Here is a 23788-nt window from a genome sequence, read left to right as displayed (position 1 = left end):
GGCCGAGTTGCACTCACATGGAGCTTTGACATTTTTTTACCTATTTGGTCAATTCAGCAATGCACATCACATTGGAAACCATTGGTCAGAAGTAAACAGTTTATCTTTTTAATGCAGCTGCAATGGAAAGTCCTTGAAACACTGAGCTGTGTCTTAATTGTGTCATTGTCATGGCTTTTAGTAATAATTGCAAGGTAGTGATGACAGAGTTTCAGATCGTTTAGCTGCCTGACTCGGCTGTTCATTATTAATGGACTCCTCTAAATTAATGCATGTAACTGGCACCCATCAGAGGTACTGTGGTCTACAGGCGGACTTTACACTGCTGGAACTTGACCTCTGTGGCGTGCGAGGTGTAATGTTCATCTCCTATGATAATTGATGAGTTTCATCACATATATGCTGGAGTGCAGTCATTTGTGATGAACCACAAAGAGTGTTTAAATTCTCTGCCTTGTAAATTAAGGCTGCAGTTTTGTGACAGTGAGACAATGAGAAGAAGTTAATTATTAATGACTGTCATATACATTCTAGCACTAGGGATTCTAAGCAGCTAATGAATTACTCAATAGCTACCACAATAAACCTTATTGCTCTACAGTATTACATGAGTACAAAATATGGCATGATTAGACCCCTAAAGAGCTAAAAGAGAATTCCAGGTTTACTTTTATTATAAGTAGTTTTTATTTCCATGCTTGAACGGTCTGGCTCTGCTGTAATAGATTAAAGTAGCATTAGTTGTATACAGTAAGCAGCGCTGTGTTCCAGCAGCAGTAAGAGTGACTTCTCCTCTGCTGCAGGATATAAAGAGAGTTGGTCTTAGCATATCTCTGCCATTCAGGAGAAGACTTGTATTTTTAACAAGGAATACAAGGCTTTCTTTGATTGGAAAAGCTGGAGCTCAGGATGTCATCCTCCCATCTCTCTACCTGAATGGCAGAGATGCGCTAAGACTGACTCTCTTTATATCGGGCAGCAGAGGGGAAGTCCTTACCGTACACAGCGCCACTTACTTTATGCAGCTGATTAACTATTTCAAGTAAAAGTAAACCTAGCATTTTCTTTTAATGTGATAAGTACACACCAGATCCTTCTTCTAAAATAAATCTTATTTAGACAAGCAGCAGAGACTCTCCAACCTGCTCTTCTGCTCTATCATTTTTAGCCCCCTGGAGGGGCTCAATCCTAGTGGTAACTTTACAATTACAGTACATTTATAGTTAAAACTTTACGTTTTAGATAGATTAGGGAAGGTTTAGGGTCCTGGTGCCCAACCTGCAGACCAAGGGCTACATGTGGCTCTTTGGTATATGATGTGCAGCCCTCGGAACTCAGCAGTAATGGAAACATTTATTGTGGTTATAGCATTGATCTCCACTAGCCTTTTGTTCCCAGTTTCATATTGTCTTCTGCAGCATATCCCCAGCATGTAGCATGTCCCCACTCTCTGACTTCATTTCTTCTGTCAGGACTGCAGTTTCTTACAGTCCTCTCAAGCATTACATATATTGAACATTTTGTGCAGCTCTTTGGTGATATCAGGGGTCACATTTGAGGCCCCTATTAGCTGATTTTACAACCACTGGGTTAGGGAATAGGGATAACCCTGCCAACTTGACTCCTGTCACAATACTTAAAGCCCAACTCCAATCTGAAAATTCCTCAGTGCAGTCACACTGCGCCTGCACTGCAAGGGTTACCTACTGCTTTAGGTCTAAGGGAGAGTAAAGGCACTTTCACTTACCTGATTCTCCGCTACCCTGCCAGTCTGTGCTCCCCCATGCTCCGGTGGGGGGGCTGTGTTATCACATCCAGTGCATTGCTAAGGACCCTTGTCATTATGACATCAGCACCTTAGAACACTGGAACATGGGGAGAAGACACTGTAGACTGGTCTAGCAGCATGAAGGTAGCAAAGGATTAGGAAAGTAAATCTTCTTTTCTACACCCCCTAGACTAGTGGTTGTCAACTTATGAGCTAAAAATGTGACCCCTGACATCACCAAATCACTACCAGGGTGTATTTTAAATTTTACCGGAGTTGGGCTTTTAGGGATAACAAAACAGACACAAATAGAAGGTGACACTAAACTCAAAGTCAAGCAGAAGTCAAAAGTTCATTCTGCAAATGGGATATTTTCTCTAACTTCCTGGTGTGTGACATGGAACTTCTGTTATAGGACACAGACAGCTATAAAATAACCTGGGTGGAAGGTTTGTGGAACTCAGCTTACCTTGGAGAGCGCTGGAGACTCCATGTCCAACTCCCCTGGCCCCTCTTATGTGTAAATCACCCTGCGTCCATTAGGGGCCCAGGGTGCCTGAGAACCCCACTATGATCTGTGCTATTTAGATACACTGTACAGCCACACTGGAATGTTGTATATATGTATATATTGTGTGTTGTCTCATGCTGTTGTGGACTCTTTGCTGTGATCGTTTGGGGTGGGGTTGTATTCCAATGTTCTATTGTGTCTGTCTGCCTTGGATATTATGGGATGTGTATGTAAATTAGCTGTGAGATTGGTGGAGGCGAATTCCTCCAACAGCTCTCCCTGCTGATAAGACTGTTTACTGATGAGAAATTTGATTACACCTGACCTATGTGTCAATTGTGATTGGACAGTTTACCCCACCCTGAATCCAAGGGTGGGGGGGAGTGTCTCTGAGTTGTATATCTGTGGTAACATGTGCTGGAATAAAGGAGTTTGATGTTGTTGTTCACACTAAACTGAGTTACGGCTGGTGACTGGGTGAGCTAAGGGGTTTGGATAGTGCTGGTTCTGGACAGAGGAAGCTTTTACGGCGGACATAGACCTCTTTGAGGACAGGGGTTCGTCACAAGTATCTATATCAGCTCTCTAGTGAATGACATGACAGGGCCACCAATTTTTCATTCCAAAATCTCAATTAATTGAGCTATAATACATATCTTAAATACTATAACAAATACATGACTGTTGTTATCAACACGCATTGGCTCTCAGTGCTGAAAATACAGGTTATGTTAAGTAGTGATCATTACAGCTTAGTGAATTGAGCATCAGTAGTCATGGGGAAGAAGACTTTCAGCTGACTGAGCACCACTGTTATTATTAAGACCCCTTTCACACTGGAGGCATTTTTCAGGCGCTTTAGCGCTAAAAATAGCTCCTGAAAAAAGCCTCAGCTGCAATCCCAGTGTGAAAGCCCAAGTGCTTTCACACTGGGGCGCTGTGCTGGCAGGGCGTCACAAAAAGTCCTGCAAGCAGCTTCTTTGCAGCACTGTAGGAGCGGTGAATACACCGCTCCTAAAGCGCCCCTGCCCATTGAAACCAACGGGCAGCACCGCCGGGCGCTTTCAGTGTGAAAGGGCTCTAAGTATGTTTAGTGCACCTGAATTTTAGTTGATCCTTTCTACATGTATGATTAACCTTGATGTTAAATTACAGGAGCGATAACAATGGCTTTGCTGGAAAACCTGCTGCCTGGAAACGTCTACCTGATCAAGATCTCGGCTTCCAATGAACTGGGAGAAGGACCCTTTTCTAACACAGTGGAGTTGGATGTTCATCCTAAGGAGATGGTACACAGCAGCATGAAGTCAAAGCATTTTAATTCTGCCAAAAGTCAAGGTCAGTTTGGAAATAAACAGAATGAAACGGTTTCATTATTTACTCGGAAGCAGCAATTCTTCCAGACATGCTTTTGTTTCTGCCTTGCCATAGTTTGCACAGCAGAGACAAATTACCCCATACAGAGCGAGAGTATTCAAGCATACCAATAACTGTATACAGAGGTGATACACTGTCACTGTAATAAACGTAAAATAAACAAATTAATGACAGTGATTTATATGTGGGTGTAAGTGCAAGTACAAATCATATATCATGGAACTTGCAATCCACTGCAGTTTTTGGGGAAAAGTTCCAATTCAGCAATACTAAATTTTGCCCTGTTTTATAGTTGTCATTTTTACTATACAGTACCTAAACATTACAAAAAAATGAGGTATAATTAAATAGGTAGCTCAGACGAAGACGAAATATGTTTTACAGTAGACATGGCCAGTCAAATACTGTTTAGGCTATGATTTGTTTCCCTTTATCTCAAACACAGGAGTTGATTTACTTAAAAAGTGGAGACTTTTCATTTAGCAAAGTGAATGTTCACTTTGCAAATTAAATGTTCACTGAGCTGAGTAAATAAGATATAGCTGTGTTTAGTCAACCAATTATGTGTTAGCTATTTTTTTCAAATTTTTCTTGCACATGATTGGGTATTCAAAGTTAAAAAAAGTTAACCTTTTTGTCATTCACTTTGCAAAGTAAAAACATTTATTTTCCAGGGGCGCTTGCACATGGGCCAGTTGTGCCCGTGGAGAATAAGGCAAGCCATACATTATACAATGTTCTTCTCCAATTTTCCTTTAGATTTATCTAAACCAATATGAAGTCAAACCTAAACACTTTCAAATTGTATCCAACCAGGCAGGCCCTTGCACTGGTTTTAGGTAGATTTTAGGTAAATCTAAAGTTAATTGAGTAAGAAAATTGTATAACGTATGACCAGATTAACTGCCGGCATATTTTCTCCGCTCAGACAACCCAAGTACAGCATACAGTCTAGCATATAAAATCTTCTACTTGTTGCATATGCCCCTATGTTGTACTCATATTTATGATAGTGCCACTGTATACACAAATACAATAGTATGCAGCCATTCATGGACTGCCTGGGCAGAGGGAATATGTGGGTGGTTGCGCTGGATGGGCTCAGCTGGCCCATGTGCAGGAGCCCTAGGTGAACATCCTTGACTTCTTTAGTAACCCAACCCTATTGTGTTGTGTGACAGCAGGTGGACGCATGTATGCTCACCCAGGTTGCTACAGTTTTGTTTACAGTAATTGTGACATTTTCTTTATAAAATCGTTAAAGCAAAACTTCACCCCCTCCTCTGCTATATTTGGAAGGTGGTTTTTCTTTGGCAGGGGGGAGCATGTACCTAGTTCTGACAGGTACCCCCTCCCACTTCCACTTGGATCGTCTAGGTAATCCAAGCAGAAGTTCTCCTCTCCCCCTCCCTCAACCTTCTGGGAAATGTCACCAGAAGGCTGCAGGACTATTCACAAAGCGCAGTGGACAGCCGGCTGTCAAGGAGTCACAGCTGGCTGCCCACAGTTAACATGCCAGGAACCAAAGACCAGAGAAGAAACCAACTTGGCTGAGGATGGCACTGGACCCTTGGGCAGGTAAATGTCTGTTAACTAGAAGTCAGCAGCTACAGTTTTTGTAGCTGCTGACTTTTAATTTTTAAAGAAATGAACATAGAATCACTTTAAAGCTAGTAGCCATAAAAAGGCTGAACGAGAGAAAATCAAGCGATTCCTCCATCTATGCTGAACAGCATGGGTGAAGGAATCCCAAGCGCCGACTATTGTATTTGGCAATTGGATGCAATCACTATTGAGCCAATAATTTTCTAACTTGCTCAGCGAATTTTGTTGAGCTGGGTGGTGCTTGCAGGTCCATCTACAGCTAGAATTTTAGCTCATTTAGCAGGAATCGTCCAAAAGTTGAGCCATCTATGGCCCTTTTTACACGCTGGTGTTTATTTGCATAGCTACCAGTAAGTAACTTAACATCAAATCACTGCATCGGGAAGGAAGATATTTTCTCAGTTGTGGTGCCTGCGGCCCTTCTACAATATAACAATAACACCTCTCCCTATATAGCCAAGCAACTTCCATGCACCATTTGTAGGGTCCTTCCTGTTTTTTGGCCTCAGTGAGTCCCCTGGCTTTTCCCTCTCGGGTTGGTGCTGTGTGTGTGGGGGAACTGGACCAGCATTTTTGGGCCAGGCACATCCTTGTTTTTGAGGTATGCCATTGTGTTGAACCCTCTGGCTCAAGCAATTTGGAAGCAACTTTTCTGTGTACCCTTATGTTTTTAATTGGCAACAGTTGTTATTCCATGATATGATTGGAGGACTATCTAAACATCGGTCATTGGCCAACCTTTGGAGTGCTACACAGTGGCAGATACTGTGAATGCTTCATACCCCAAGAAGGGGAGAAAATTCCAGTGAGTGCAGCCACAATAGAAGCACGGTTAAGACACAGATGCTGTGATCACCTTTGGAAGTGGAATTTATCAGAGATATCTTTTTCACCAGCACAGAAGCACTTTATTGTACACAAATTGAAAAGTGGGACTATAATGCTTGTTTTTCATGGGACTAATTTGTCCCTTCTTTTTGAAATCTAAGCTTATTAAATTATTCTCACTATTGCCACAAATCTTGCAATTTTTATGTATATTTATAATCACAGATAGATTATCAATAAGGCTTTGAGATGTTTATGTTTAAAACACTAGAAATCTAGTGTGTGGAAATGTAGTAGTGCACGTTCACATATTCACTCAAAAACATATTTTCTCTCTTTTTTTATTTTTTATTTATTCACGTTTATCACAAACTAGAGTGTATATGAATAGGTGCATGACACAACAGAACAGTGCCATAGCTACTTCACTTTCTTTTCATTTCATTTACTCCACCTAATGGTAGTAATTAGTAGAAGCAGCAGTTCTCCTAATTTGTTATTTTATGCTGGTACTTATTCCTTGCGCGGAATCACTCATATATCTCTTCAGGTAACTTATAGTGCCTATTTGTTTTATGCCATATTTATACTATAAATTAAATATGTTCAGCAAAAAATGTATCTGTTTCTGGGTGTACAAAATTTGATAGCATAGACAATCACGTTCAAATGAAAACTGTATGGGGGCTACCATTTCTGGCCTCTCCTGGCTCTCATGCTGATACTTTGACTTCAATGCTTTCCAAGTCTGTGACCTGGAACAAGCTTTGGGATAAAGAATTCTGACATGTTTGATACTCATTTAAAGCATACTTGTTCCGGGTTTGTAAATCATAATTGTTGAAGGCAGACATGGCCAAGCATACTTTCTCACGAGAGAGTCACTTTAAACTGTTGACCATTCTGAGACAGTCAGGAGTCGGTAGTGCATGCTGGCAGTTCTCTAAAACCTAATTGAAGCTCAGCGACCATGCAACAATCACTATATAACTATAACATAGAGCCATCTCTCCCCACTTATTTATAAATAGTGCCCATTTATCCAGGTTTGATGTGCTCTTATGTGTAAGTGACAGGTCTGTCTTTGTATTGATCTTCTACCACCTAATCAGAATTGCATATAGGTACAAAGGCGACTACCCTGATATTGCATGGACATGACCTTCTATTCCATTGTCATTTTGTACTTGAAAGTGCCAGAGAACTATGGTTCTAAGTTGTTAAACATGATCCCAATGGTATTAGCTTACTTGTCATGTTTTCTGTGTTAGGTGTGTGTAATTATAATCACTGGGACTGCATTTTACAGATGTGTACTTTGCTGATCTTGCGTATTCTGATTTTTTTTTCACAAAGACTCAGGCAATGACAGGCTTTCTAAATGGCTTCTATATTGCAGATTATTCCAGTTTCTACCATCTGGACCAGAAGTCAATGACGGGAATTGTTGTTGGAGTGTGCATTGCAATAACGTGTATTCTCATATGTGTGCTTATCCTGATTAATCGTGGCAGAGCCAGGTTGGTATTTCAGATGAATAAGGAGTATACAGTATATGTACCAAATATAGTATGTTGCATAATTGCATCTTGAGGTTTTTACTGTGCCTGTTAAATGAAAGCCTGAAGCTGTAATGTTGTCTGTTATTCATTTGGTATCAATATATATGTATTATATAAAATAAAGGTTACAGCTTCAGTTGTACCTGCCTGCTCTGGATGCCAGCTCACCGAGTGGTCCTTTCAACACCATAGACTCGCCAGCAAAAAGGAAAAACGTAGCTGTACTCCAGCATAACAGCCGCCATCAAAATGTATTAAATGATCTGCTGCAAGATGGCAGGTTTTACCCTGGAGTGGGACTGCCTTTTTCCTGCTGTTATATGGTATGTATTGTAGTTTTAAGGCGCCTTGTCGACATATGGCTGTCTTAGGAAAGATCTAGTCTTTCAACAGAAAGTAACAGTTGGAAAGATCTAGTGTTTCAACAGAAAGTAACGGTTGTAATTTAAAGAATTTGATTAACACTCTAAAAGAACTAGAACAAATATATTCATCTTTATGGAATTTGTGGAAAGTGTTTATTTGGGCAAATGTTTGCTAAAAGGCCTCTAAACCTGAAATACAAGTTGGATCATAAAGGGCTATTTTTTAGTATTCACAAATTTTCAGGCAAACATTTCAATAACTCTTAAGAAGCTTGTGATCATGTGGGCAAGTCACACTACTAAAACAAATGGGACTATGCAAGTCTTAAAGAAACTCTGTCACCTTTCCCTTGCAGGGCAGGGTGACATTATGTCTGGAAAGGGCATTACTAAACTCCATATACTTACTTTACCAGCGCTTGCTCCTTTACAGATGGGCTGTATTGGCAGCATAGGGGAGTACGGACTTTTTTCCCCTGGTCATGTGACATTTCATGAGCTTAGTGATTGACTACAAGGCACGGGCCTCACCCAGGTTAACAGCTCACATGCTCCTCCATACCTAAAAGTGCTGAGTAGTGTCACTGACTGAGGAGGAGCAAGAAGCAGTGAGAAAGTGCAAGTAAGTAAAGTATATAAGGGTCGGGAGGTCTACTTCCCAGAGACACTGTACATTTGCTGTGCATTATTCTAGGCAGTAGTTTTCTAGCAATTATAAGTATTTTTTTTTTTCATTTTAGGCACAAAACCAGTTTTTCGTTGCAAGGCAAACTACAAGCAATAGTTATATATTTATATATTTATATAGCAAAGATGCTAGTGGGTTGCAATGATCTGTTTGATACTGTCTGAAAGTAGTTGATATCAATAGAAAATTGTATGTGTGCCAATATTAGAGTGGTCATACATAGCTTGATAAACACAAACCTTGCAGTGGATTTAACCACTTCACGCATAATCACGTACCTGTACGTCATTTTGTTGAAGTAGTTATACTGGGGTGACGCCTGCAGCCAGATACATCACCCCAGTACCATTTTTTAGAGCAGACAGACGGCTTTCAGTGGGAGGGGACGTCAAACCCCCCCCCCCCGCCACCTTCCGCCAATCTGCACGGGTCTCCCGTCCCATCAGTAGACCCGAACGACCATCCAGCACGTCCACCAGCTGGCCAGAAGCGAGAACAAAGCCGGAATTGGCTTCGACCAGGCCTCCGATGTAGTAACCCTGAAGCGACGTCATGACGTCCCTTCAGGTTTACTCAGCAGCCAATGGCGCCGATTTTAAAAAATCCCAGGTATTAAAAAACGCTGATTTTGACGTTTTAAATACTTTGAAGTGCAGAGGAGAGGTCTTTTAGGCACCAGATCTCTCCATAATAGGCAGATCCACTGCCTATTACTGTCACTAGGGATGCTTACATTCCTTGTGACAGCAATAAAAGTGATCAGAATTTTATTTTTATTTTTTTTAAAGGAACAGTGTAAACATAATAAATAAGGGAAAAAAAACACCCCTGCCCTTGCGTGCTCACGCACCAAAGAAAATGCATACGTAAGTTGTGCTGGGTGCCCGCAAATCACACATGTGAGGTATCGCCACAATCATTAGAGCGAGAGCAATAATTCTAGCAAAAGACCTCTTCTATAACTCTAAACTGGCAACCCTTAAAAAAAGTGCGTGCAATTTTAAAGCATAACATGTTAGGTATCTATTTACTAACCATAACATCATCTTTTGACCTCCATTTAATTCTCTAGGGTCTTTGCTAAAAAAATATATATAATGTTTGGCGTTTCTAAGTCATTTTCTAGCAAAAAAAAAATATTTTAACTTGTAAACAACAAGTGTCAGAAATAGGCTTGGTCTTGAAGTGGTTAAACATCTTTCTGGACACTCGGACTGTGAAGGGATTAAGAACAGAGTGGTAATGAACCCCTGGAACACCAAATTTTCTACGACTGTATCATTTAAGTCAGAACAGATAGATTTGCTGCTTCTCACTGTTCTTGCCTTTCCATTGCCACCCACAAGCTTATAAAGTAGAAGCAAGCCTGATTACAGTTTCAGTTTAAGTTAAAGCTGAACTCCAGCTATGGTTTTTATTGCATAGTGACATTGGTCCAGCTTGGACCAATGCAAGTATATATATATTCCACACCTGTAGGACCCACTGTGATTGCAGAGAATTAACAGTAGTTCCCTTTACTACAGTGATCACTGCGGTCTTCCGGATCCTGTGCAAAGTAGCTGACCTTCTGCATAGTGAACATGGGATCAATCGCTCGGCTCTGCCACCACTCACAAATTGCCTTCCGTTTTTTTTATAATTTCAGGGTATTCTCTGATTGGACGTGGTAGAGAGGTTATGTGAATTTCAAGACATGCAGTGCACCCCTGAACTCATTCCATTAGTGATATCATTGTTGTGCCACTGTGGGTGTATCATTAAGAAAGAGAATCTGTGTTATTGACAGACCAGTCAAATACCGCAAACCTAAAGTCATTCTCTAGATATCTGCATTGCTGTCTGTATGTACAATGTGATGTATTGCCAATAATACATTTTTTTTTATTTACAGGAAAGCCACAATTGCAAAACTTGCTCAAGGAAATGGCCGGATACCTCAAGCAGCTGCATTAATTTCTTATGAGAGCCAACAACAAAAGACTGTGAATCAGCCAGAAGGGAATGCAGATCCCTTAATTTCTGCTGTTGAGGCAGATCATATCCTTGATACAAAGGTAGGTGGATGGTTTGGAGATAAGTACTTGTCCACAGTACACTGTGATGTAGTCCTACTCCATTTCATACACTTGTGTGTAAATTTACTATAGATCATAGATGCTGTCAACCCCAATTTAAGTGCAAAAATTTGTTTTTTGGGGGTCCTATGGTTAATTAATCAAAATCATTTAATTTTGATGTGAAGTATATTTGCTTGAGACTCAGAGAGCTTTGGTAAAATTTGAGTTCCTGAAAAAGACACTTATCTCATTCTGAAATACTGTATATTTAATTCATCACTATACTAAGGTGATATTAAAATAATAAATGATTTCAACCCATACAGTTACATAACAGTCTTTGCCCTACATTACCATAGTCCTCCAGCTAATATATCTTTATGGATTTTATAAGTTCAGTAAAACTGTGTGACGACATCAAATATGTTGAAAGCCAGGCAAAATGGCTGAAAAAAAGTTGTTGACATCATACTATTTGTAAATTACAGTGATGTTTTTTTCATCATTCTTTTTTAAATACTGACATTTAAATTAAAGCTAGGCCTGTTTTTACTCTAGGGTGGATCAGATCTCATCATTAATGGCTACGGACCAGTTGTGAAAAAAAACACAAAGAAAAAATGGTTATTTTTCAGTGACCGTAAAAAAGACCACTTAGAACAGGTAAATGTTTTTACTTACAGATAGGTATCAGGTATTTGAATATTTTGTGTGGCAACACTGACCAGATATTTTTCCTCAACAGTCCAACTCAAGAATTGTAAAGGCTACTTGTTTATACCAACCTGGTACGACTGTAATGCTGGGAGAAGACACATCCTCCACCCCACCAGGCCACCCAGACTCGTTCCAGATAAGAAGGAGCATAGCAGTAGACACAGAGCATTCTGAGAACAGCGAGGAAAGCCACGAGACCAACGATTCTGGGCGTTACTCCCATGAATCCAATGATGAAATTAATCTGTACTCTGTTATCAGCACCACTCTGCCCTCACCTTATTCATTTAGCAGTGAAGAAAGTGCAAAGGACCCTGTCTTAACCAAACGCTAAAAAAACTGACCAGTGTCTGCTGCTGAGGAACATTCGTTCACGGTACCTCACAAGATCCACAAAACATTTTAAAGACGACGATTACTTTAAAGCCAGATGCGTCCAACATTAGTGTCTGTTCGAAGGACAATGAACGGAGTCAAAACAAATGAATGTGGAATCTGGTTTTTCACATCCCATACATCACAATTCTCCCACAGAATGTTCCGTAGGGTAAATCTATTGACTGTGAAGGTTGGCTTGCTGGATAGTGAATGGATTAGAAACTCTCCAGGTTTTTTATGCCATTTATCTTTGTTGTAAAGGGACGTCAAGCAGTCCCTTAGATTTATGTCTACCTCAGCTGGTCACACGATGAACTCCATTTCGCTGCTTTACCCATATTTGTGTTTTTTTTGTCTCCCCTTACCCTTCATCAGAAATACTTCCTAAATGTGTTTTTTTTATTATTTTTCATGCTTTGTGATGAATGTTGTTACTTAAGGAGTTGTAAAGGCAAAATGGAGAAACGGTCTCTGTTAGACTTTGAATACAGTACTGTTAATTGGCTGATTAGAGCATGGCTTCCTACCTTAAATACCTACTACCTCTGTAAACAAGAGTGTTAAACGAAACTTACTCTGTTCTTGTTGGTTTCAGACAAATACTTATTATTATGTAACATTTGCAGTCTAAACAGACAGCTGTGCCTTCTAGTATCTCAGCAAAACAGTACTGCCTTACTCAAACAGTATTCAGGACATTACTCAGGAGTAAAATAAGAGGCCTTAAACCCCAGGACATTTGTAGAGAACCTCAACCACCCATATATCCATTTAATAATTCTCTTAAAATGTTTGATTCCTTTAGAAGGTTGGCTATGGTCATGTAAGTTTCAGCACATTTGTAGAAGTGTGTAAGTAGACTACAATGCTACTGACATGTGTAATGAAGATGGAGTCCTATTTATAGTATGAATACTATAATATACTTACCCATAGACATAATACTTTTTTAAATGAAGCACATCCTATTTGGGACTGATGCTTGATATTCTTTGCCGTATACACGCTTATTTACACTGGGGGATGGAGAGCAACATGCTAGTCGGCTGATGTGTTCAATGTTGACTGAATGTTAGAAGAGCCTTTGCAGAGCTGTTTACTCAAGAGCCAATTGTGCCTGTTGCCTTTACAATTCCTGATTTATACTACCTCTTTTTTAATTGATGTCCTTGTTAATTTCCTGGACTCAGGGAATTGTGTATTTTTGTGTGTCTGTACCTCATGAATATATGGGGCAAATGTGACAGGGTATCATGCTTTTTTCCTTGTTTTTATAGAAAATGAAGTAGGTCAATCAATTAATTCGATACATTATTAAAGCGTTCCTGTTGCATAAACAAGCAGCCACTTTAAGTGCTAAAGCTCCAGTTTGGTATGTCGTGATTAGGGATGAGCTTGGGTTGGGTCCCAGAAGGAAGCTGTCAGTGCCGGCCCAATCAGCTGGGCATTCCCTTCCCCGTAACGGTATGTTCAAAAAGTGGAGGGGATGCTGCTGTTAGGTCAATGTCATTGACCTAATTTAGCCATGTAGCCATAATAGGTCAATAATGTCACAAGCATCCCCTTTGTGTATATCAAGCTGCAGAGCAGGTCGCAGCCGCTTGGCCCTGGCACAGACAGCTTCCTTCTGGCCAAAGCAAAGCTCATCTTTAGTGGTGATCAACATGCAAAAATCACCATATAATGGATTGCATTCCAACCACGTGCATATGTGTAGCGATCTTGTAAATGCTTTCACTCAGAATGGCTATAAGTTATTATGGCCAAATCTGGCCATATAAACTCCAGGCAGAGGAGATGGAACTGTTGCTTTGTAGTTGCTGTATTAGCTGTAATCCAGTTCCTTAATTGGCTGCTTCCACTGTGAATGTGGAACAGGTACCCTTTAATACAGACATAGTAAATTATGTCATACCAAAGATTGTCCTTTACTTTGTAAGGGAAAACTAATTTTTTTTTCCAAAAGAAAAAAAAAATGATTTTGTTTTCCGCATAACTGCTAAGTAGTAGTAATAGGGATTGTAAAAGATAAGTAAGGATGAATACAATCTGCATTTCAAACTACCTTTGACTTTAAATAGTCATGTCCAAAAACTTCCACTTTTAGTATTTAGCTATTAGCTCTTTATTATACCAGTATTAGATGACCTATTTTTTTGAACAAATTGCTTTATACAATAAGGAAGGAAACTTTAACCAAAGATTTATTTTTGGGGTCTTGTCTTGCTCTTTGTTTAGGTGAGTTTTTTTTAAGTTCATTTCTTGTATGAAGAAATGTTCACACTAAACAGTTAATATGCCGGAGCAGCTAAAACCTAATCATGTTATCCTTCCTATTAGGGATATTAATGGGATATTACATTTTGTTTGTGCTCATTTTAGAGCAATGAATCAGACATCAACACGTGTAGCAATAGATTCATTTCATAGTATATGAAATTATAATAACATGTCAGGCAATGGTATATTAAATAGGCTGTTCATAACTAGAAAAGATTCTAATATTCCAGTAAACAATAACTCCATCAAGCAAAGAAAAATCCAACTGTAAGCAAAACTTTTATTTTAGTTATGGATAGGGTGGGTAAAGATTCAAACTTCTGTCAGGTTTTTATTGCTGTCTGTGACATTTTTGGGGCGATTTCAGCTTACTTACTGTCTTTCTGATGTTTGCCAAACAGAGCAGGAAGAAAGGGAAAATCTTAAAAGGCACAAGGACAGGAATACAAAACAAACAAAAAAATGTTTGGATTGTATTTGGACATTAAAGGGGTTGTAAACCCTCAAGGTTTTTCCCCTTAATGCATTCTATGTATTAAGGGGAAAAACCTTCTGTAGTGCAGCAGCCCCCCAGAGCCCCCCTTTTACTTACCTGAACCCGATCGTTCCATCGACGGGACGAGCACAGCAGCTCCAGCCGCTGTCTTGGGTCCTCATTGGATAGATTGATAGCAACAGGAGCCATTGGCTCCCGCTGCTGTCAATCAAATCCAGTGACAAGGGAGCCGGGGGCTGGACCGAGTCCTGCTGTCTGTGTCAATGGACGCAGCAGCAGGACTCGGGAGCGCGCCCCCATGTAAAGCATCTCGCCATGATGGGACTCAAGAAGAGGAGGAGCCAGGAGCCCCAGAAGAGGATGATCGGGGCCACTCTGTGCAAAACTCTTGCACAGAGGAGGTAAGTATAACATGTTGTTGAAAAGAAAAACAAAACGAACCTTTACAACCCCTTTAACTACTTTCCTAATGATTTTACTGATTTCATCAGTTCCTGACTTGAAAATATCATGCCCTTATTGAAAAGCAAGTTATGTAATCATTCTCTGGTTGGATGAGGTTGAGGGCAGTGATATCACAATCTCCACCTCATCCAATCAGAGAATGCTTTGTATTCATTGAGGAAAAATGGAAGGCATTTTCTGAATGGCAACAGTGCCGAGCTAGTGACCCCCTGTAGTTAGGGTGCATCACTGCAGCCATTCCACATGGGACCCAGAAGACTGCACTGATCACTCTAGTAGCAGTAACTGCTACTGTGGTTTTGTCCTAAAGCAGTCCCACAGGTTTAGAATATGCACACTTACATTAGTCCAAGCTGGACCAATGTAACTATGCAATGTAAACTATACCTGGAGTTCAGCTTTAAGCTTAACAGCATGGATGGTTGAACCTTCCCTGCTGGCTGTTGTTTTCAGGCATCCGGCTGTCGGAATATCCAAACAGTGACTCCAGATGATTGGGTGCTGTCACTTTTTGTTCGACAATTTTCCACCCAGCTCCTTGGAAAGTTGTTGTGCAGGCACCGCCCAAAACTATAATTTTGGCCGATTCACAGGAATCTGTTGATATTCTGAAAGTGTAGACTATAATTCTTCAGCAGACAAGAGGTCAATTTTCCCCACATATCAGTAGCAGTAGTAGGCTGGTCCTGCTGCAGCTAGGTCAGCCTGAGATAAGTTTGTCCAAGCTGAAGTTTTGGAACTGATAGGAGTTCAGTTGCTTCAGCAGTGAGCCATAAATCTGCTTAAAACCTGCTACAACAAACAACTTCTAATCATTGTTAGTGGAGTACAAGCTTTTCTACCTCTGTTGAATCGCTGTTGCTGCTCTTAAGCCATCCCATATGCAAGCAGTGAGCCATTTTTGTTTCTAAAGGTTACCCATGAGACTGTTATACATGTTGGTTCCATTGTATCAGTACTTTACTGTACAAATATGTTAAGAGAACAGTTTCCATATAGTGTAGGAATTTACATAATAATCACAGTAAGTGGCTTCCATATGGATATCAACCTAAAGCTTACAAGGGCCATTGGTTGTCTGAATTCTGCAATCTCTAAAATAGAAGGCATTCAGTATAGTCTACACAAAATAGGCAAGCTATTGCTTAGCATTAGAAACTCACAACCCATAGCTCAACACATAAAGTGACTTGGTCATCACATTAACATACATAGCATTAAAGCAGGTTGTAAAGCTTTCTGTGTGATATTAGTTTATTCTTTAATTTTTGAGCAAATTAGTTTGCAGTTTTGCACCTATTCCTCCCCCAACTCGTACATGCCCTTATGTCACCACAGCTCTGGCAACTGATTGCAGAAATCCTAAAGAACCAACTGAGATCATGCAGGAACTTTCAGTAAGAGTTAATTGCCTATATATACTAATGTGGTCAGCCCAGTACATATACAGTGAAGATTAAGTCACCTTAAATGAAAAGCTTTGCAGCTTACCACTGCTCCCTGCCTTTCTACCTATATGCTCTAGGCAGTGTTTTTTTAGTTCTTTACTTTGTTACTGATCCAAGGGCCCCAAAATATTGCCATAATAGCAGTTGTTGGCAAGCAAGATACAGCTGCTTATGGCTTACGTTAAATATGTCCCATATATCCCTTATCTTGGTTAACAATTTATACCAAAGATATTTATGGCTGCTCCGGCATATAGGGCAGTGGATAGGTCTTTAAAAACAATGTTTTGTTTGCTGGCGTTTTGGCCAAATGTACTGTTTATTACTGCATGGACCATTTAATTTAATTTTTTTTTTTTTATATTTTGTGTTCAAAGCAGTTTGCACCACTGGTGTCTCTTGCTAGTTTTCTAGTTGGAATGACCAGAATTCCAAGGAATGAGGGGTGACATATGATCAGAAAAAAATGGTGTGTTTTAGTTTGTACAGCATGCTGCACTTTGAAGTTTGGATTTTGAGTGCCACTTAGCTGATAAAGAAGCTTATTTAATGAGGAGTAGTGATGATCTTGGGTTCGCTGGGAGTTTGCTGCCATTGTTGGGCCAATGAGCTGTGGGTGGGAATGCTTGTGACATCATTGACCTAATACGGGCATATGGCCATATTAAGTCAGTGATGTAACAAGCATCCCCACCCCTTTGTGTTCATGCAGACACGGAGTGGGGAATTCTCCACCTGCAGCTCATTAGCTGCTGAACCCAAGCACATCGATAGAGAGGTGGTGCAGGGAGCAATGATTTTGTCTAATGTGCAGTATTCCATAGCAAGCAACCAAAAGTAATTTCCTAACTGATTACATGAAATTGAATATGGATGCCATTAGTTACTTTGCAGTTAATAAATAAGCTTCTTATGTATTTTGGATGGCAGTGCTGTACACTATTAATACCACGTTAAAGACCACACCATTTTCATGTCTTGTGCCTCTCAGACCTTCGGATTCTCCCCACTCTGTTGTATTACTGTGGTGTATTTTATGTCAGAATGTAAGATATGAAGATATCAGGTTTGTTCTGTGTATGCATATTGGCACTGTATACTGCTATTTTTAATGCTACTTCTGTCTCCTCTGCCATAAATGGTCAAGTGATTGTCTATGGCATCAGCTTCTTCTTCTTCAAATTCCTATTTTCTGTTGCAGTGTTCCTTTTCTTTTCACTTAAACGAACCCTAACCTGAAAGGATTTTGAGGCTTCCACAGCTGTCCATCCTAGAATGCCAGGTGCCTGTCCCATAACAAGCATGTGTTTAGTGAAATCAGAGCAATGTCTGAACTCTGAAAACTGCATACTTGGTCTGGATTAGTGACTTGGAGAATATTGAAGACAGTAGAGCAGCTTTACAGCCAAACAACATTTTGAGGCGACGTCAGCAGTGGAAGCCTCTATAATTTTCTCAGCACAGGTTCCCTTTAGCACTGTGTTGATCATTCAGTGGGGTTGATTTACCAGAGGAGAATAATGCCCAGTGAAGCTGTGGTCAGATCAATCACCTAATCATTTGCAAGCAAGTGCTGCTGATTGAAGAACTGTAGGTCTGATTCTGCAGTGGTTGGGTTGGAACGCTGCAGAGACAACCACTTCTCTTACACAGGGCACAGCAGCACTCTCTGCAGCATTAGTGGGGAAATTAATTTTTTAGTTGGGTCTGAGGGGCAATTTGCAAAAAGCAAAGGCAGGGCATAGAACTTATTTTGCTGTACCCCTATTTCATTTTTAGTATTTGGCCTGAAGCTTCAATTGGCCTTTGAATCCCCTGCACAGGATTAGGTTTCTGAAGTAAAGCACAGCTTTATTGGGTTTCTGAAATTAATACAGCTGTATGGGGTTAGGAGAATCTTCTACTCAGTAAATCAACATTGTTATATTTAGAGAACCAGTTGACACAGACCTCTATATACCACAGTGCCCAAGGTATCTCATTGTCTTTGGGCAGCCTAGAAAAACAAGCCAATGACCATGCAATTCCAAAAATGGCTATTCTTAAAAGGGGGAACTTTTTATTGAATAGTTGACAGTATTCCCTTTAAAATACAGTGTGCAATATAATATCCTAGTGCCAGCTTGGTACTTTGTCTGGGTGAACTACTTATACAAATGAAGGCTACAAAAAATATGGCTTTTGGGAAGATGTGCCTTGTAGATTCATGTTATGTCAGTGCCAAGTGCTTAAACATGCCAAGGCCGAAACCTAAGGAGTGTGTTCGTCCATGTATACTTTAACTGGGGTGAATGCATTCAACTTTTATCAGTACTGTTTTTTGTAGACGCCAACAGCTGGTTGAGCCCAAAAGTATTGACAGTTTTCCAAATGCTGCTGTAATTTTAATAATGCTTTGGGTGGTCATTTGGGAATGCGAACCACGGACATATCACCATCAGTATGCCCTGGCATTTATGTTTGCTGTAGAAGTTAATGATGCCTGTGATTACTTGGGTATCTGTGATCTGGTTGAGGTTAATGTAGTTTTGATGGACCAGCATAACTGCACCCAGTGATGCCAGTGTTTTAATGGCTTTGTCTGCAAACATCAGGCCACTAGTAAAGTAGAATACATAATCTATTATCATGGGTGGAATCTGGTTTCCCATAGTGTGAGAAATCCAGATTTTAGGAAAGTATTAGTCCAACCATATACCTATGTATCTTTAAAAAAAGCCAACTGTGCCTTCATTCCCTGTATGAATACGAACTCACTCAGACAAAGTCAACAAATTTCCCATCCACTGTGAAACGATGCCAGGGCTTACTAAATTACTGATTTCACAAACTTTTCTGTTAAAACTTTATAATTCTTAGGACCAATATCAGATTATCTTTAAATCAACTTTGTTGCCAATTTTAAAAATGAGAAAAAAACTACACCCTGCAAAAGAAGTATTTTTATACTTACACCCTTCACTGCCTATTCATTGAATTTTAGGGCCCTTTTACACCACATGTATTGGGTTGCTTTGTTCATCGCAGGCCCAATGCAAAAGCAAGCAGAAATCTATTGTTTCCAATAGACTTGAGCTTGGATTTTGTGAAAGTGAAACGTGCTGCATTTAAATACAGCACAACGTGATACAACTCATTACATCACAATGTGATGCATTAACGAATGTCAATGTACCTGAACTCAATTGCATTTAAAATGCATCAATGCAAGCTGAATGCAATGGAAGTCTTATGAATTTAGAAATGGGACAGGGGGACAAGAAAGTATAAATACCCTTTGTTTTATAGGGTGTGCTTTTTTTTTATTGGTTCCTTATTATCACAAACATCCTACTCGTCACCAAGGCTTTTTTTTTTAAGTTAAGAATGTATATTTATAAACACAACACAAAGGATACATTTGTACATGTGTGTAATTCTTATGCAAATATTTTTATAGCTGTATTTTCTTGACTTCGATTATACTCGTCTATTTTATCATCTGTGAAAAAATGTATATTTAACTAATTGTATTGTTGTGGGCCTAAGTGTACAAGTAATGTATCACAATGTTTATGGAAATATTGAATATGTGCCATAGAGATCAATAACTATTAATATTTGTGCCCAGTAGTTTTACAGTTTTATATGCATTATGTTGGAATATCAATCACTGGCCATAGAATACATTACATTTTCTCAAGAATAGGCAGCTGTGTTAATTTAAAGGGTTTTTCACCCAGTTTTAGATTTTTGTAATTAAATCTAAAGTGTTGAAAGACATAAAGGTTGTGGTTTGAAACATTCAGGTATTATGAGTGACAGGACCATATCTTGCCTGAAATCAGACAGTGCTGATCAGAAATCTATTATTATAACATATTGGGGTTGATTTACTAAAACTGAAGAGTGCAAAATCTGGTGCAGCTGTGCATGGTAGCCAATCAGCTTCTAACTTCAGCTTGTTCAATTTAGGCTCGGTTCACACTGGGGCGACTTGGGATCCGACTTGTACGCCCTCAAGTCGCCCCAAGTCGCTTTGCATTTAGATTACAATTGTAGTGAATTGAACCGTCTTAACTGACACTACTGAAGTCGCTCCGACTTCAAAAAAGGTTCCTGTACTACTTCTATCCGACTTGTAGGCGACTTGTACCCATTCAACTCAATGTAAGTCGCCTGCAAGTCGGATCTCTCAAGCGACTTTGCAGAGAAAACCCCTCCCTCCCAGAGAGGTGATTGGCCACAGGCGAAGTCGCCTGTCATGGAGGCGACTTCAAGTCGCCTCGTAATTTGCCGAAGTCGCGCTAAAGTCGCGCTGAAGCCGCGTTGAAGTCGCGGTACAAAGTCGCGCTAAAGTCGTGTTGCCCATGTGTGAACCGACCCTTAAGCTTTGACAAAAGAACCTGGAAGCTGATTGGTTATTATGCAGAGCTGCGCCAGATTTTGTACTCTCTAGCTTTAGTATAACAACCCCATTGGGGTTGATTTACTAAAACTGGAGAGTGCAATATTTGGTGCAGTTCTGCATAGTAGCCAATCAGCTTCTAACCTCAGCTTGTTAAAATAAGCTTTGCAAAAGAATTTGGAAGCTGACCGGTAACTATGCAAAGCTGCACTAGATTTTGCACTCTCCAGCTTTAGGCTGGCCATACATGGTTCAAATCTCAGCTGGTTCAGCAGGAACCAGCTGAGATTCGAACCGTTAATGGGCAGGCTGAATGTACCAAGTTGATTGATCGATCAACTTGGGTACAACCAGCCTACCGGATTCTCTAACGATTATCACTAGCTAGCGATAATCACTGTCTTTTCCCGGGAGGATGGCTTGCAGGAAATAAATTTGGTTGCAGGAAATTAATTAGCACCGTGTGTGGCCTGCCTTAGTAAATCAACCCAATTGTGTCAGGTGTATTCATGGTTGTCAGGTTGATGACTTGCACCTGCTACATGATAACACTTTAGCCTGAAGCTGGATAGACAAACGCTTTAAACAAAGGCGATGTCAAGTGAGTATGTTTCATTTACAGGCAGAGCATGTGTTCAGTTAGGCCTGGTTCACACCTATGCATTTTTTAGTGCATTTTCAGTTTTGCAGAAACACACTACAGTCCATTTAACATGGTTTCCTATGGATGTAGTTCACATCTGTGCATTTTATGGAAAGGGCCAGGGTTTTTTTTTTCTGGTTTTCGGTTCCATAGACTTCAATGGTTTAAAAATGTGTATTGAAAAAAGCAAAATGCACCTGCAATATGCAAACTGCAACCTGCACAAGTGTGAAACAGGCCTAATCACACCTATGCATTTTTAGTGCTTTTTGCATTTTGAAGATTTGCACTACAGTCCATTTAACATGGTTTCCTATGGAACACTTTCTGTAGTGCAAATCTGCAAAATGCAAAAAGCACTAAAAATGCATAGGTGAATCAGGCCTTAAGCAGGACTACAATTTAGGCCCCTTTCACATGGCAGGTCCACTCAGGTCTGCCTGTCAGTTTTTCAGGTGAACCTGATTGGAAGCCCCACATTGGGGAGGGGGGGGGGTTTACGGACCGATCAGGTCCGTCTGTCTGTTTTTCAGGCGGAACCGATCTGACCCTCCAGTCTCCCCTATGGAGCGGTGTGTGTCAACGGACATGCAGAGTGGACACAGACACAGCCCGCTCTCCTCTATGGGCGGTCAGCTGTAAACAGAACACCTGTCCGTTTACTCCCAACATCCAATCTGATCCTATCCGCTAAAAACAGACAGATGGGGATCTGTTCCACATCTGTCTGGCAGATCGAATGGCAGACGGGTGTAGACAGACAGGTGTTCCGTTTACATCCAACCGCCCATAGAGGAGAGCGGGCTGTGTCCTTATACAGAGCAGACACAGACCAGCCATCTGCCTGCTCAGCGGGGATTCATCAGACAGATTCCCTGCTGAGCAGGTGGTCTCCAACGGAGCCTGCCCTTTGTGGAAGGGGCCTAAAATTGCAGCATGCAAAATCTGGTGCACATCTGCATAGAAACCAATTAACTTCAAAGTTTCATTGTCAAAGCTTAATTGAACAAGCTAAAGTTAGAAGCTGATTGGCTACCATGCACAGCTGCACCAGATTCTGAGTGCTCCAGTTTTAGTAAATCTCCTCCCCCCCCCCCCTTCCTTAAGTCTATGGGCTATCATGTCTAGGTCCAGAAAAATAATTAAAAAGGTCTGCTGTCTTTTCCGCTTTTAAAGACATTAAATGTGACAGACCAGAGGTAGATCTAATATGGGTCTGGAAAGCTCAGGTTTTTCAATGGAGGTAAACACTAAAACCCCATACACACTATTAGATTTTCTGCAGATTTTTGTCTTCAGATTTACCAAAACCATGTAGTGTTAAGCCTCATACACATGGTATGATTGTTGGCCAACCAAGCGTCTGATTTTTGTCAAAAGGGTGTGTGCCAGGATCTTGTCTTGCATACTAATGGTACACAATTGTCGTGCGACAAACACAAACGTAGTGACGTACTAGGAGGAATTTCAGCTCTTGCGTGCCACCCTTTGGGCCCCTTCTGCTAATTTCGTGTTTGGTGAGCATTGATTCCGAGCATGCGTGTTTGTACTTCTGACTTTTGTGACACGGATTTGTGTACTGACCATACGTAAATCTGACGTCAAACCATTGTCCGCTGAAAATTTACTAGCCTACCATCCAGCATTTATTGGCCAAAAGTTGGACAACAATTGTCAAAAGGAGCATACTAACGGTAAGATTTTAGGACAACAGTCTGTCAACAGACAATCCCCTGCCAACAATTGTACCGTGTGTATGAGGCTTTAGGGCCTGCCTGATTGCATACAAATGGAAACTCTTAAGGTTTGACCTCATATTATATGGTATTGGTAAATCTGAAGAAGAAAATCTAATAGTGTGTATGGGGTCTTAGAGGACAGGGATGTCACCAAAGTGACAGTTTAATTCTTCTCCTGACCTGTCCATGGATCCCCTGATGATTGGACTGGGCGGTGTAAAAGGGTCCTCAGGCAGCTAATAACAGTAATTTCATCAAGAATGACATCACAAGGAAGTCAGAATTCAGGTTAAAATAGACTCATCTCTATAATGCTAATTTGATAACCACTTTTGTTCATTCTCTTAGTTATAACAAATAAGGGATCGGTTATTGTGAGTTGTGTAAGAAATCCCACATTAGTAAATCAAGCCTTCAATGTCATTATTCTGCATTACCTAAGGTGAAGAGTTATGCTACATGTACACAGGT

General features: G+C 40.4%; 1 protein-coding gene across 1 annotated transcript in view; it reads left to right on the top strand.

Moving 5' to 3' along the window:
• PRTG (protogenin) overlaps positions 1-23209 on the top strand; it is a 216754-nt gene extending 193545 nt beyond the window's left edge. The window contains exons 16-20 of the mRNA XM_073618768.1: positions 3435-3617; positions 7489-7609; positions 10599-10761; positions 11323-11427; positions 11510-23209. Coding sequence (XP_073474869.1) covers positions 3435-3617; positions 7489-7609; positions 10599-10761; positions 11323-11427; positions 11510-11815 — 878 coding nt within the window. The 3' untranslated portion in view covers positions 11816-23209. The remainder of the gene's footprint in view (positions 1-3434; positions 3618-7488; positions 7610-10598; positions 10762-11322; positions 11428-11509) is intronic.
• Positions 23210-23788: the final 579 nt, after the last annotated feature.

The sequence above is a fragment of the Aquarana catesbeiana genome, linkage group LG03 (genome assembly GCF_042186555.1).
Source record: "Aquarana catesbeiana isolate 2022-GZ linkage group LG03, ASM4218655v1, whole genome shotgun sequence".
NCBI classification, from domain to species: Eukaryota; Metazoa; Chordata; class Amphibia; order Anura; family Ranidae; genus Aquarana; species Aquarana catesbeiana.
Note: the sequence above shows the minus strand (reverse complement) of the source record. Positions and strands in the feature narration are given on the sequence as shown.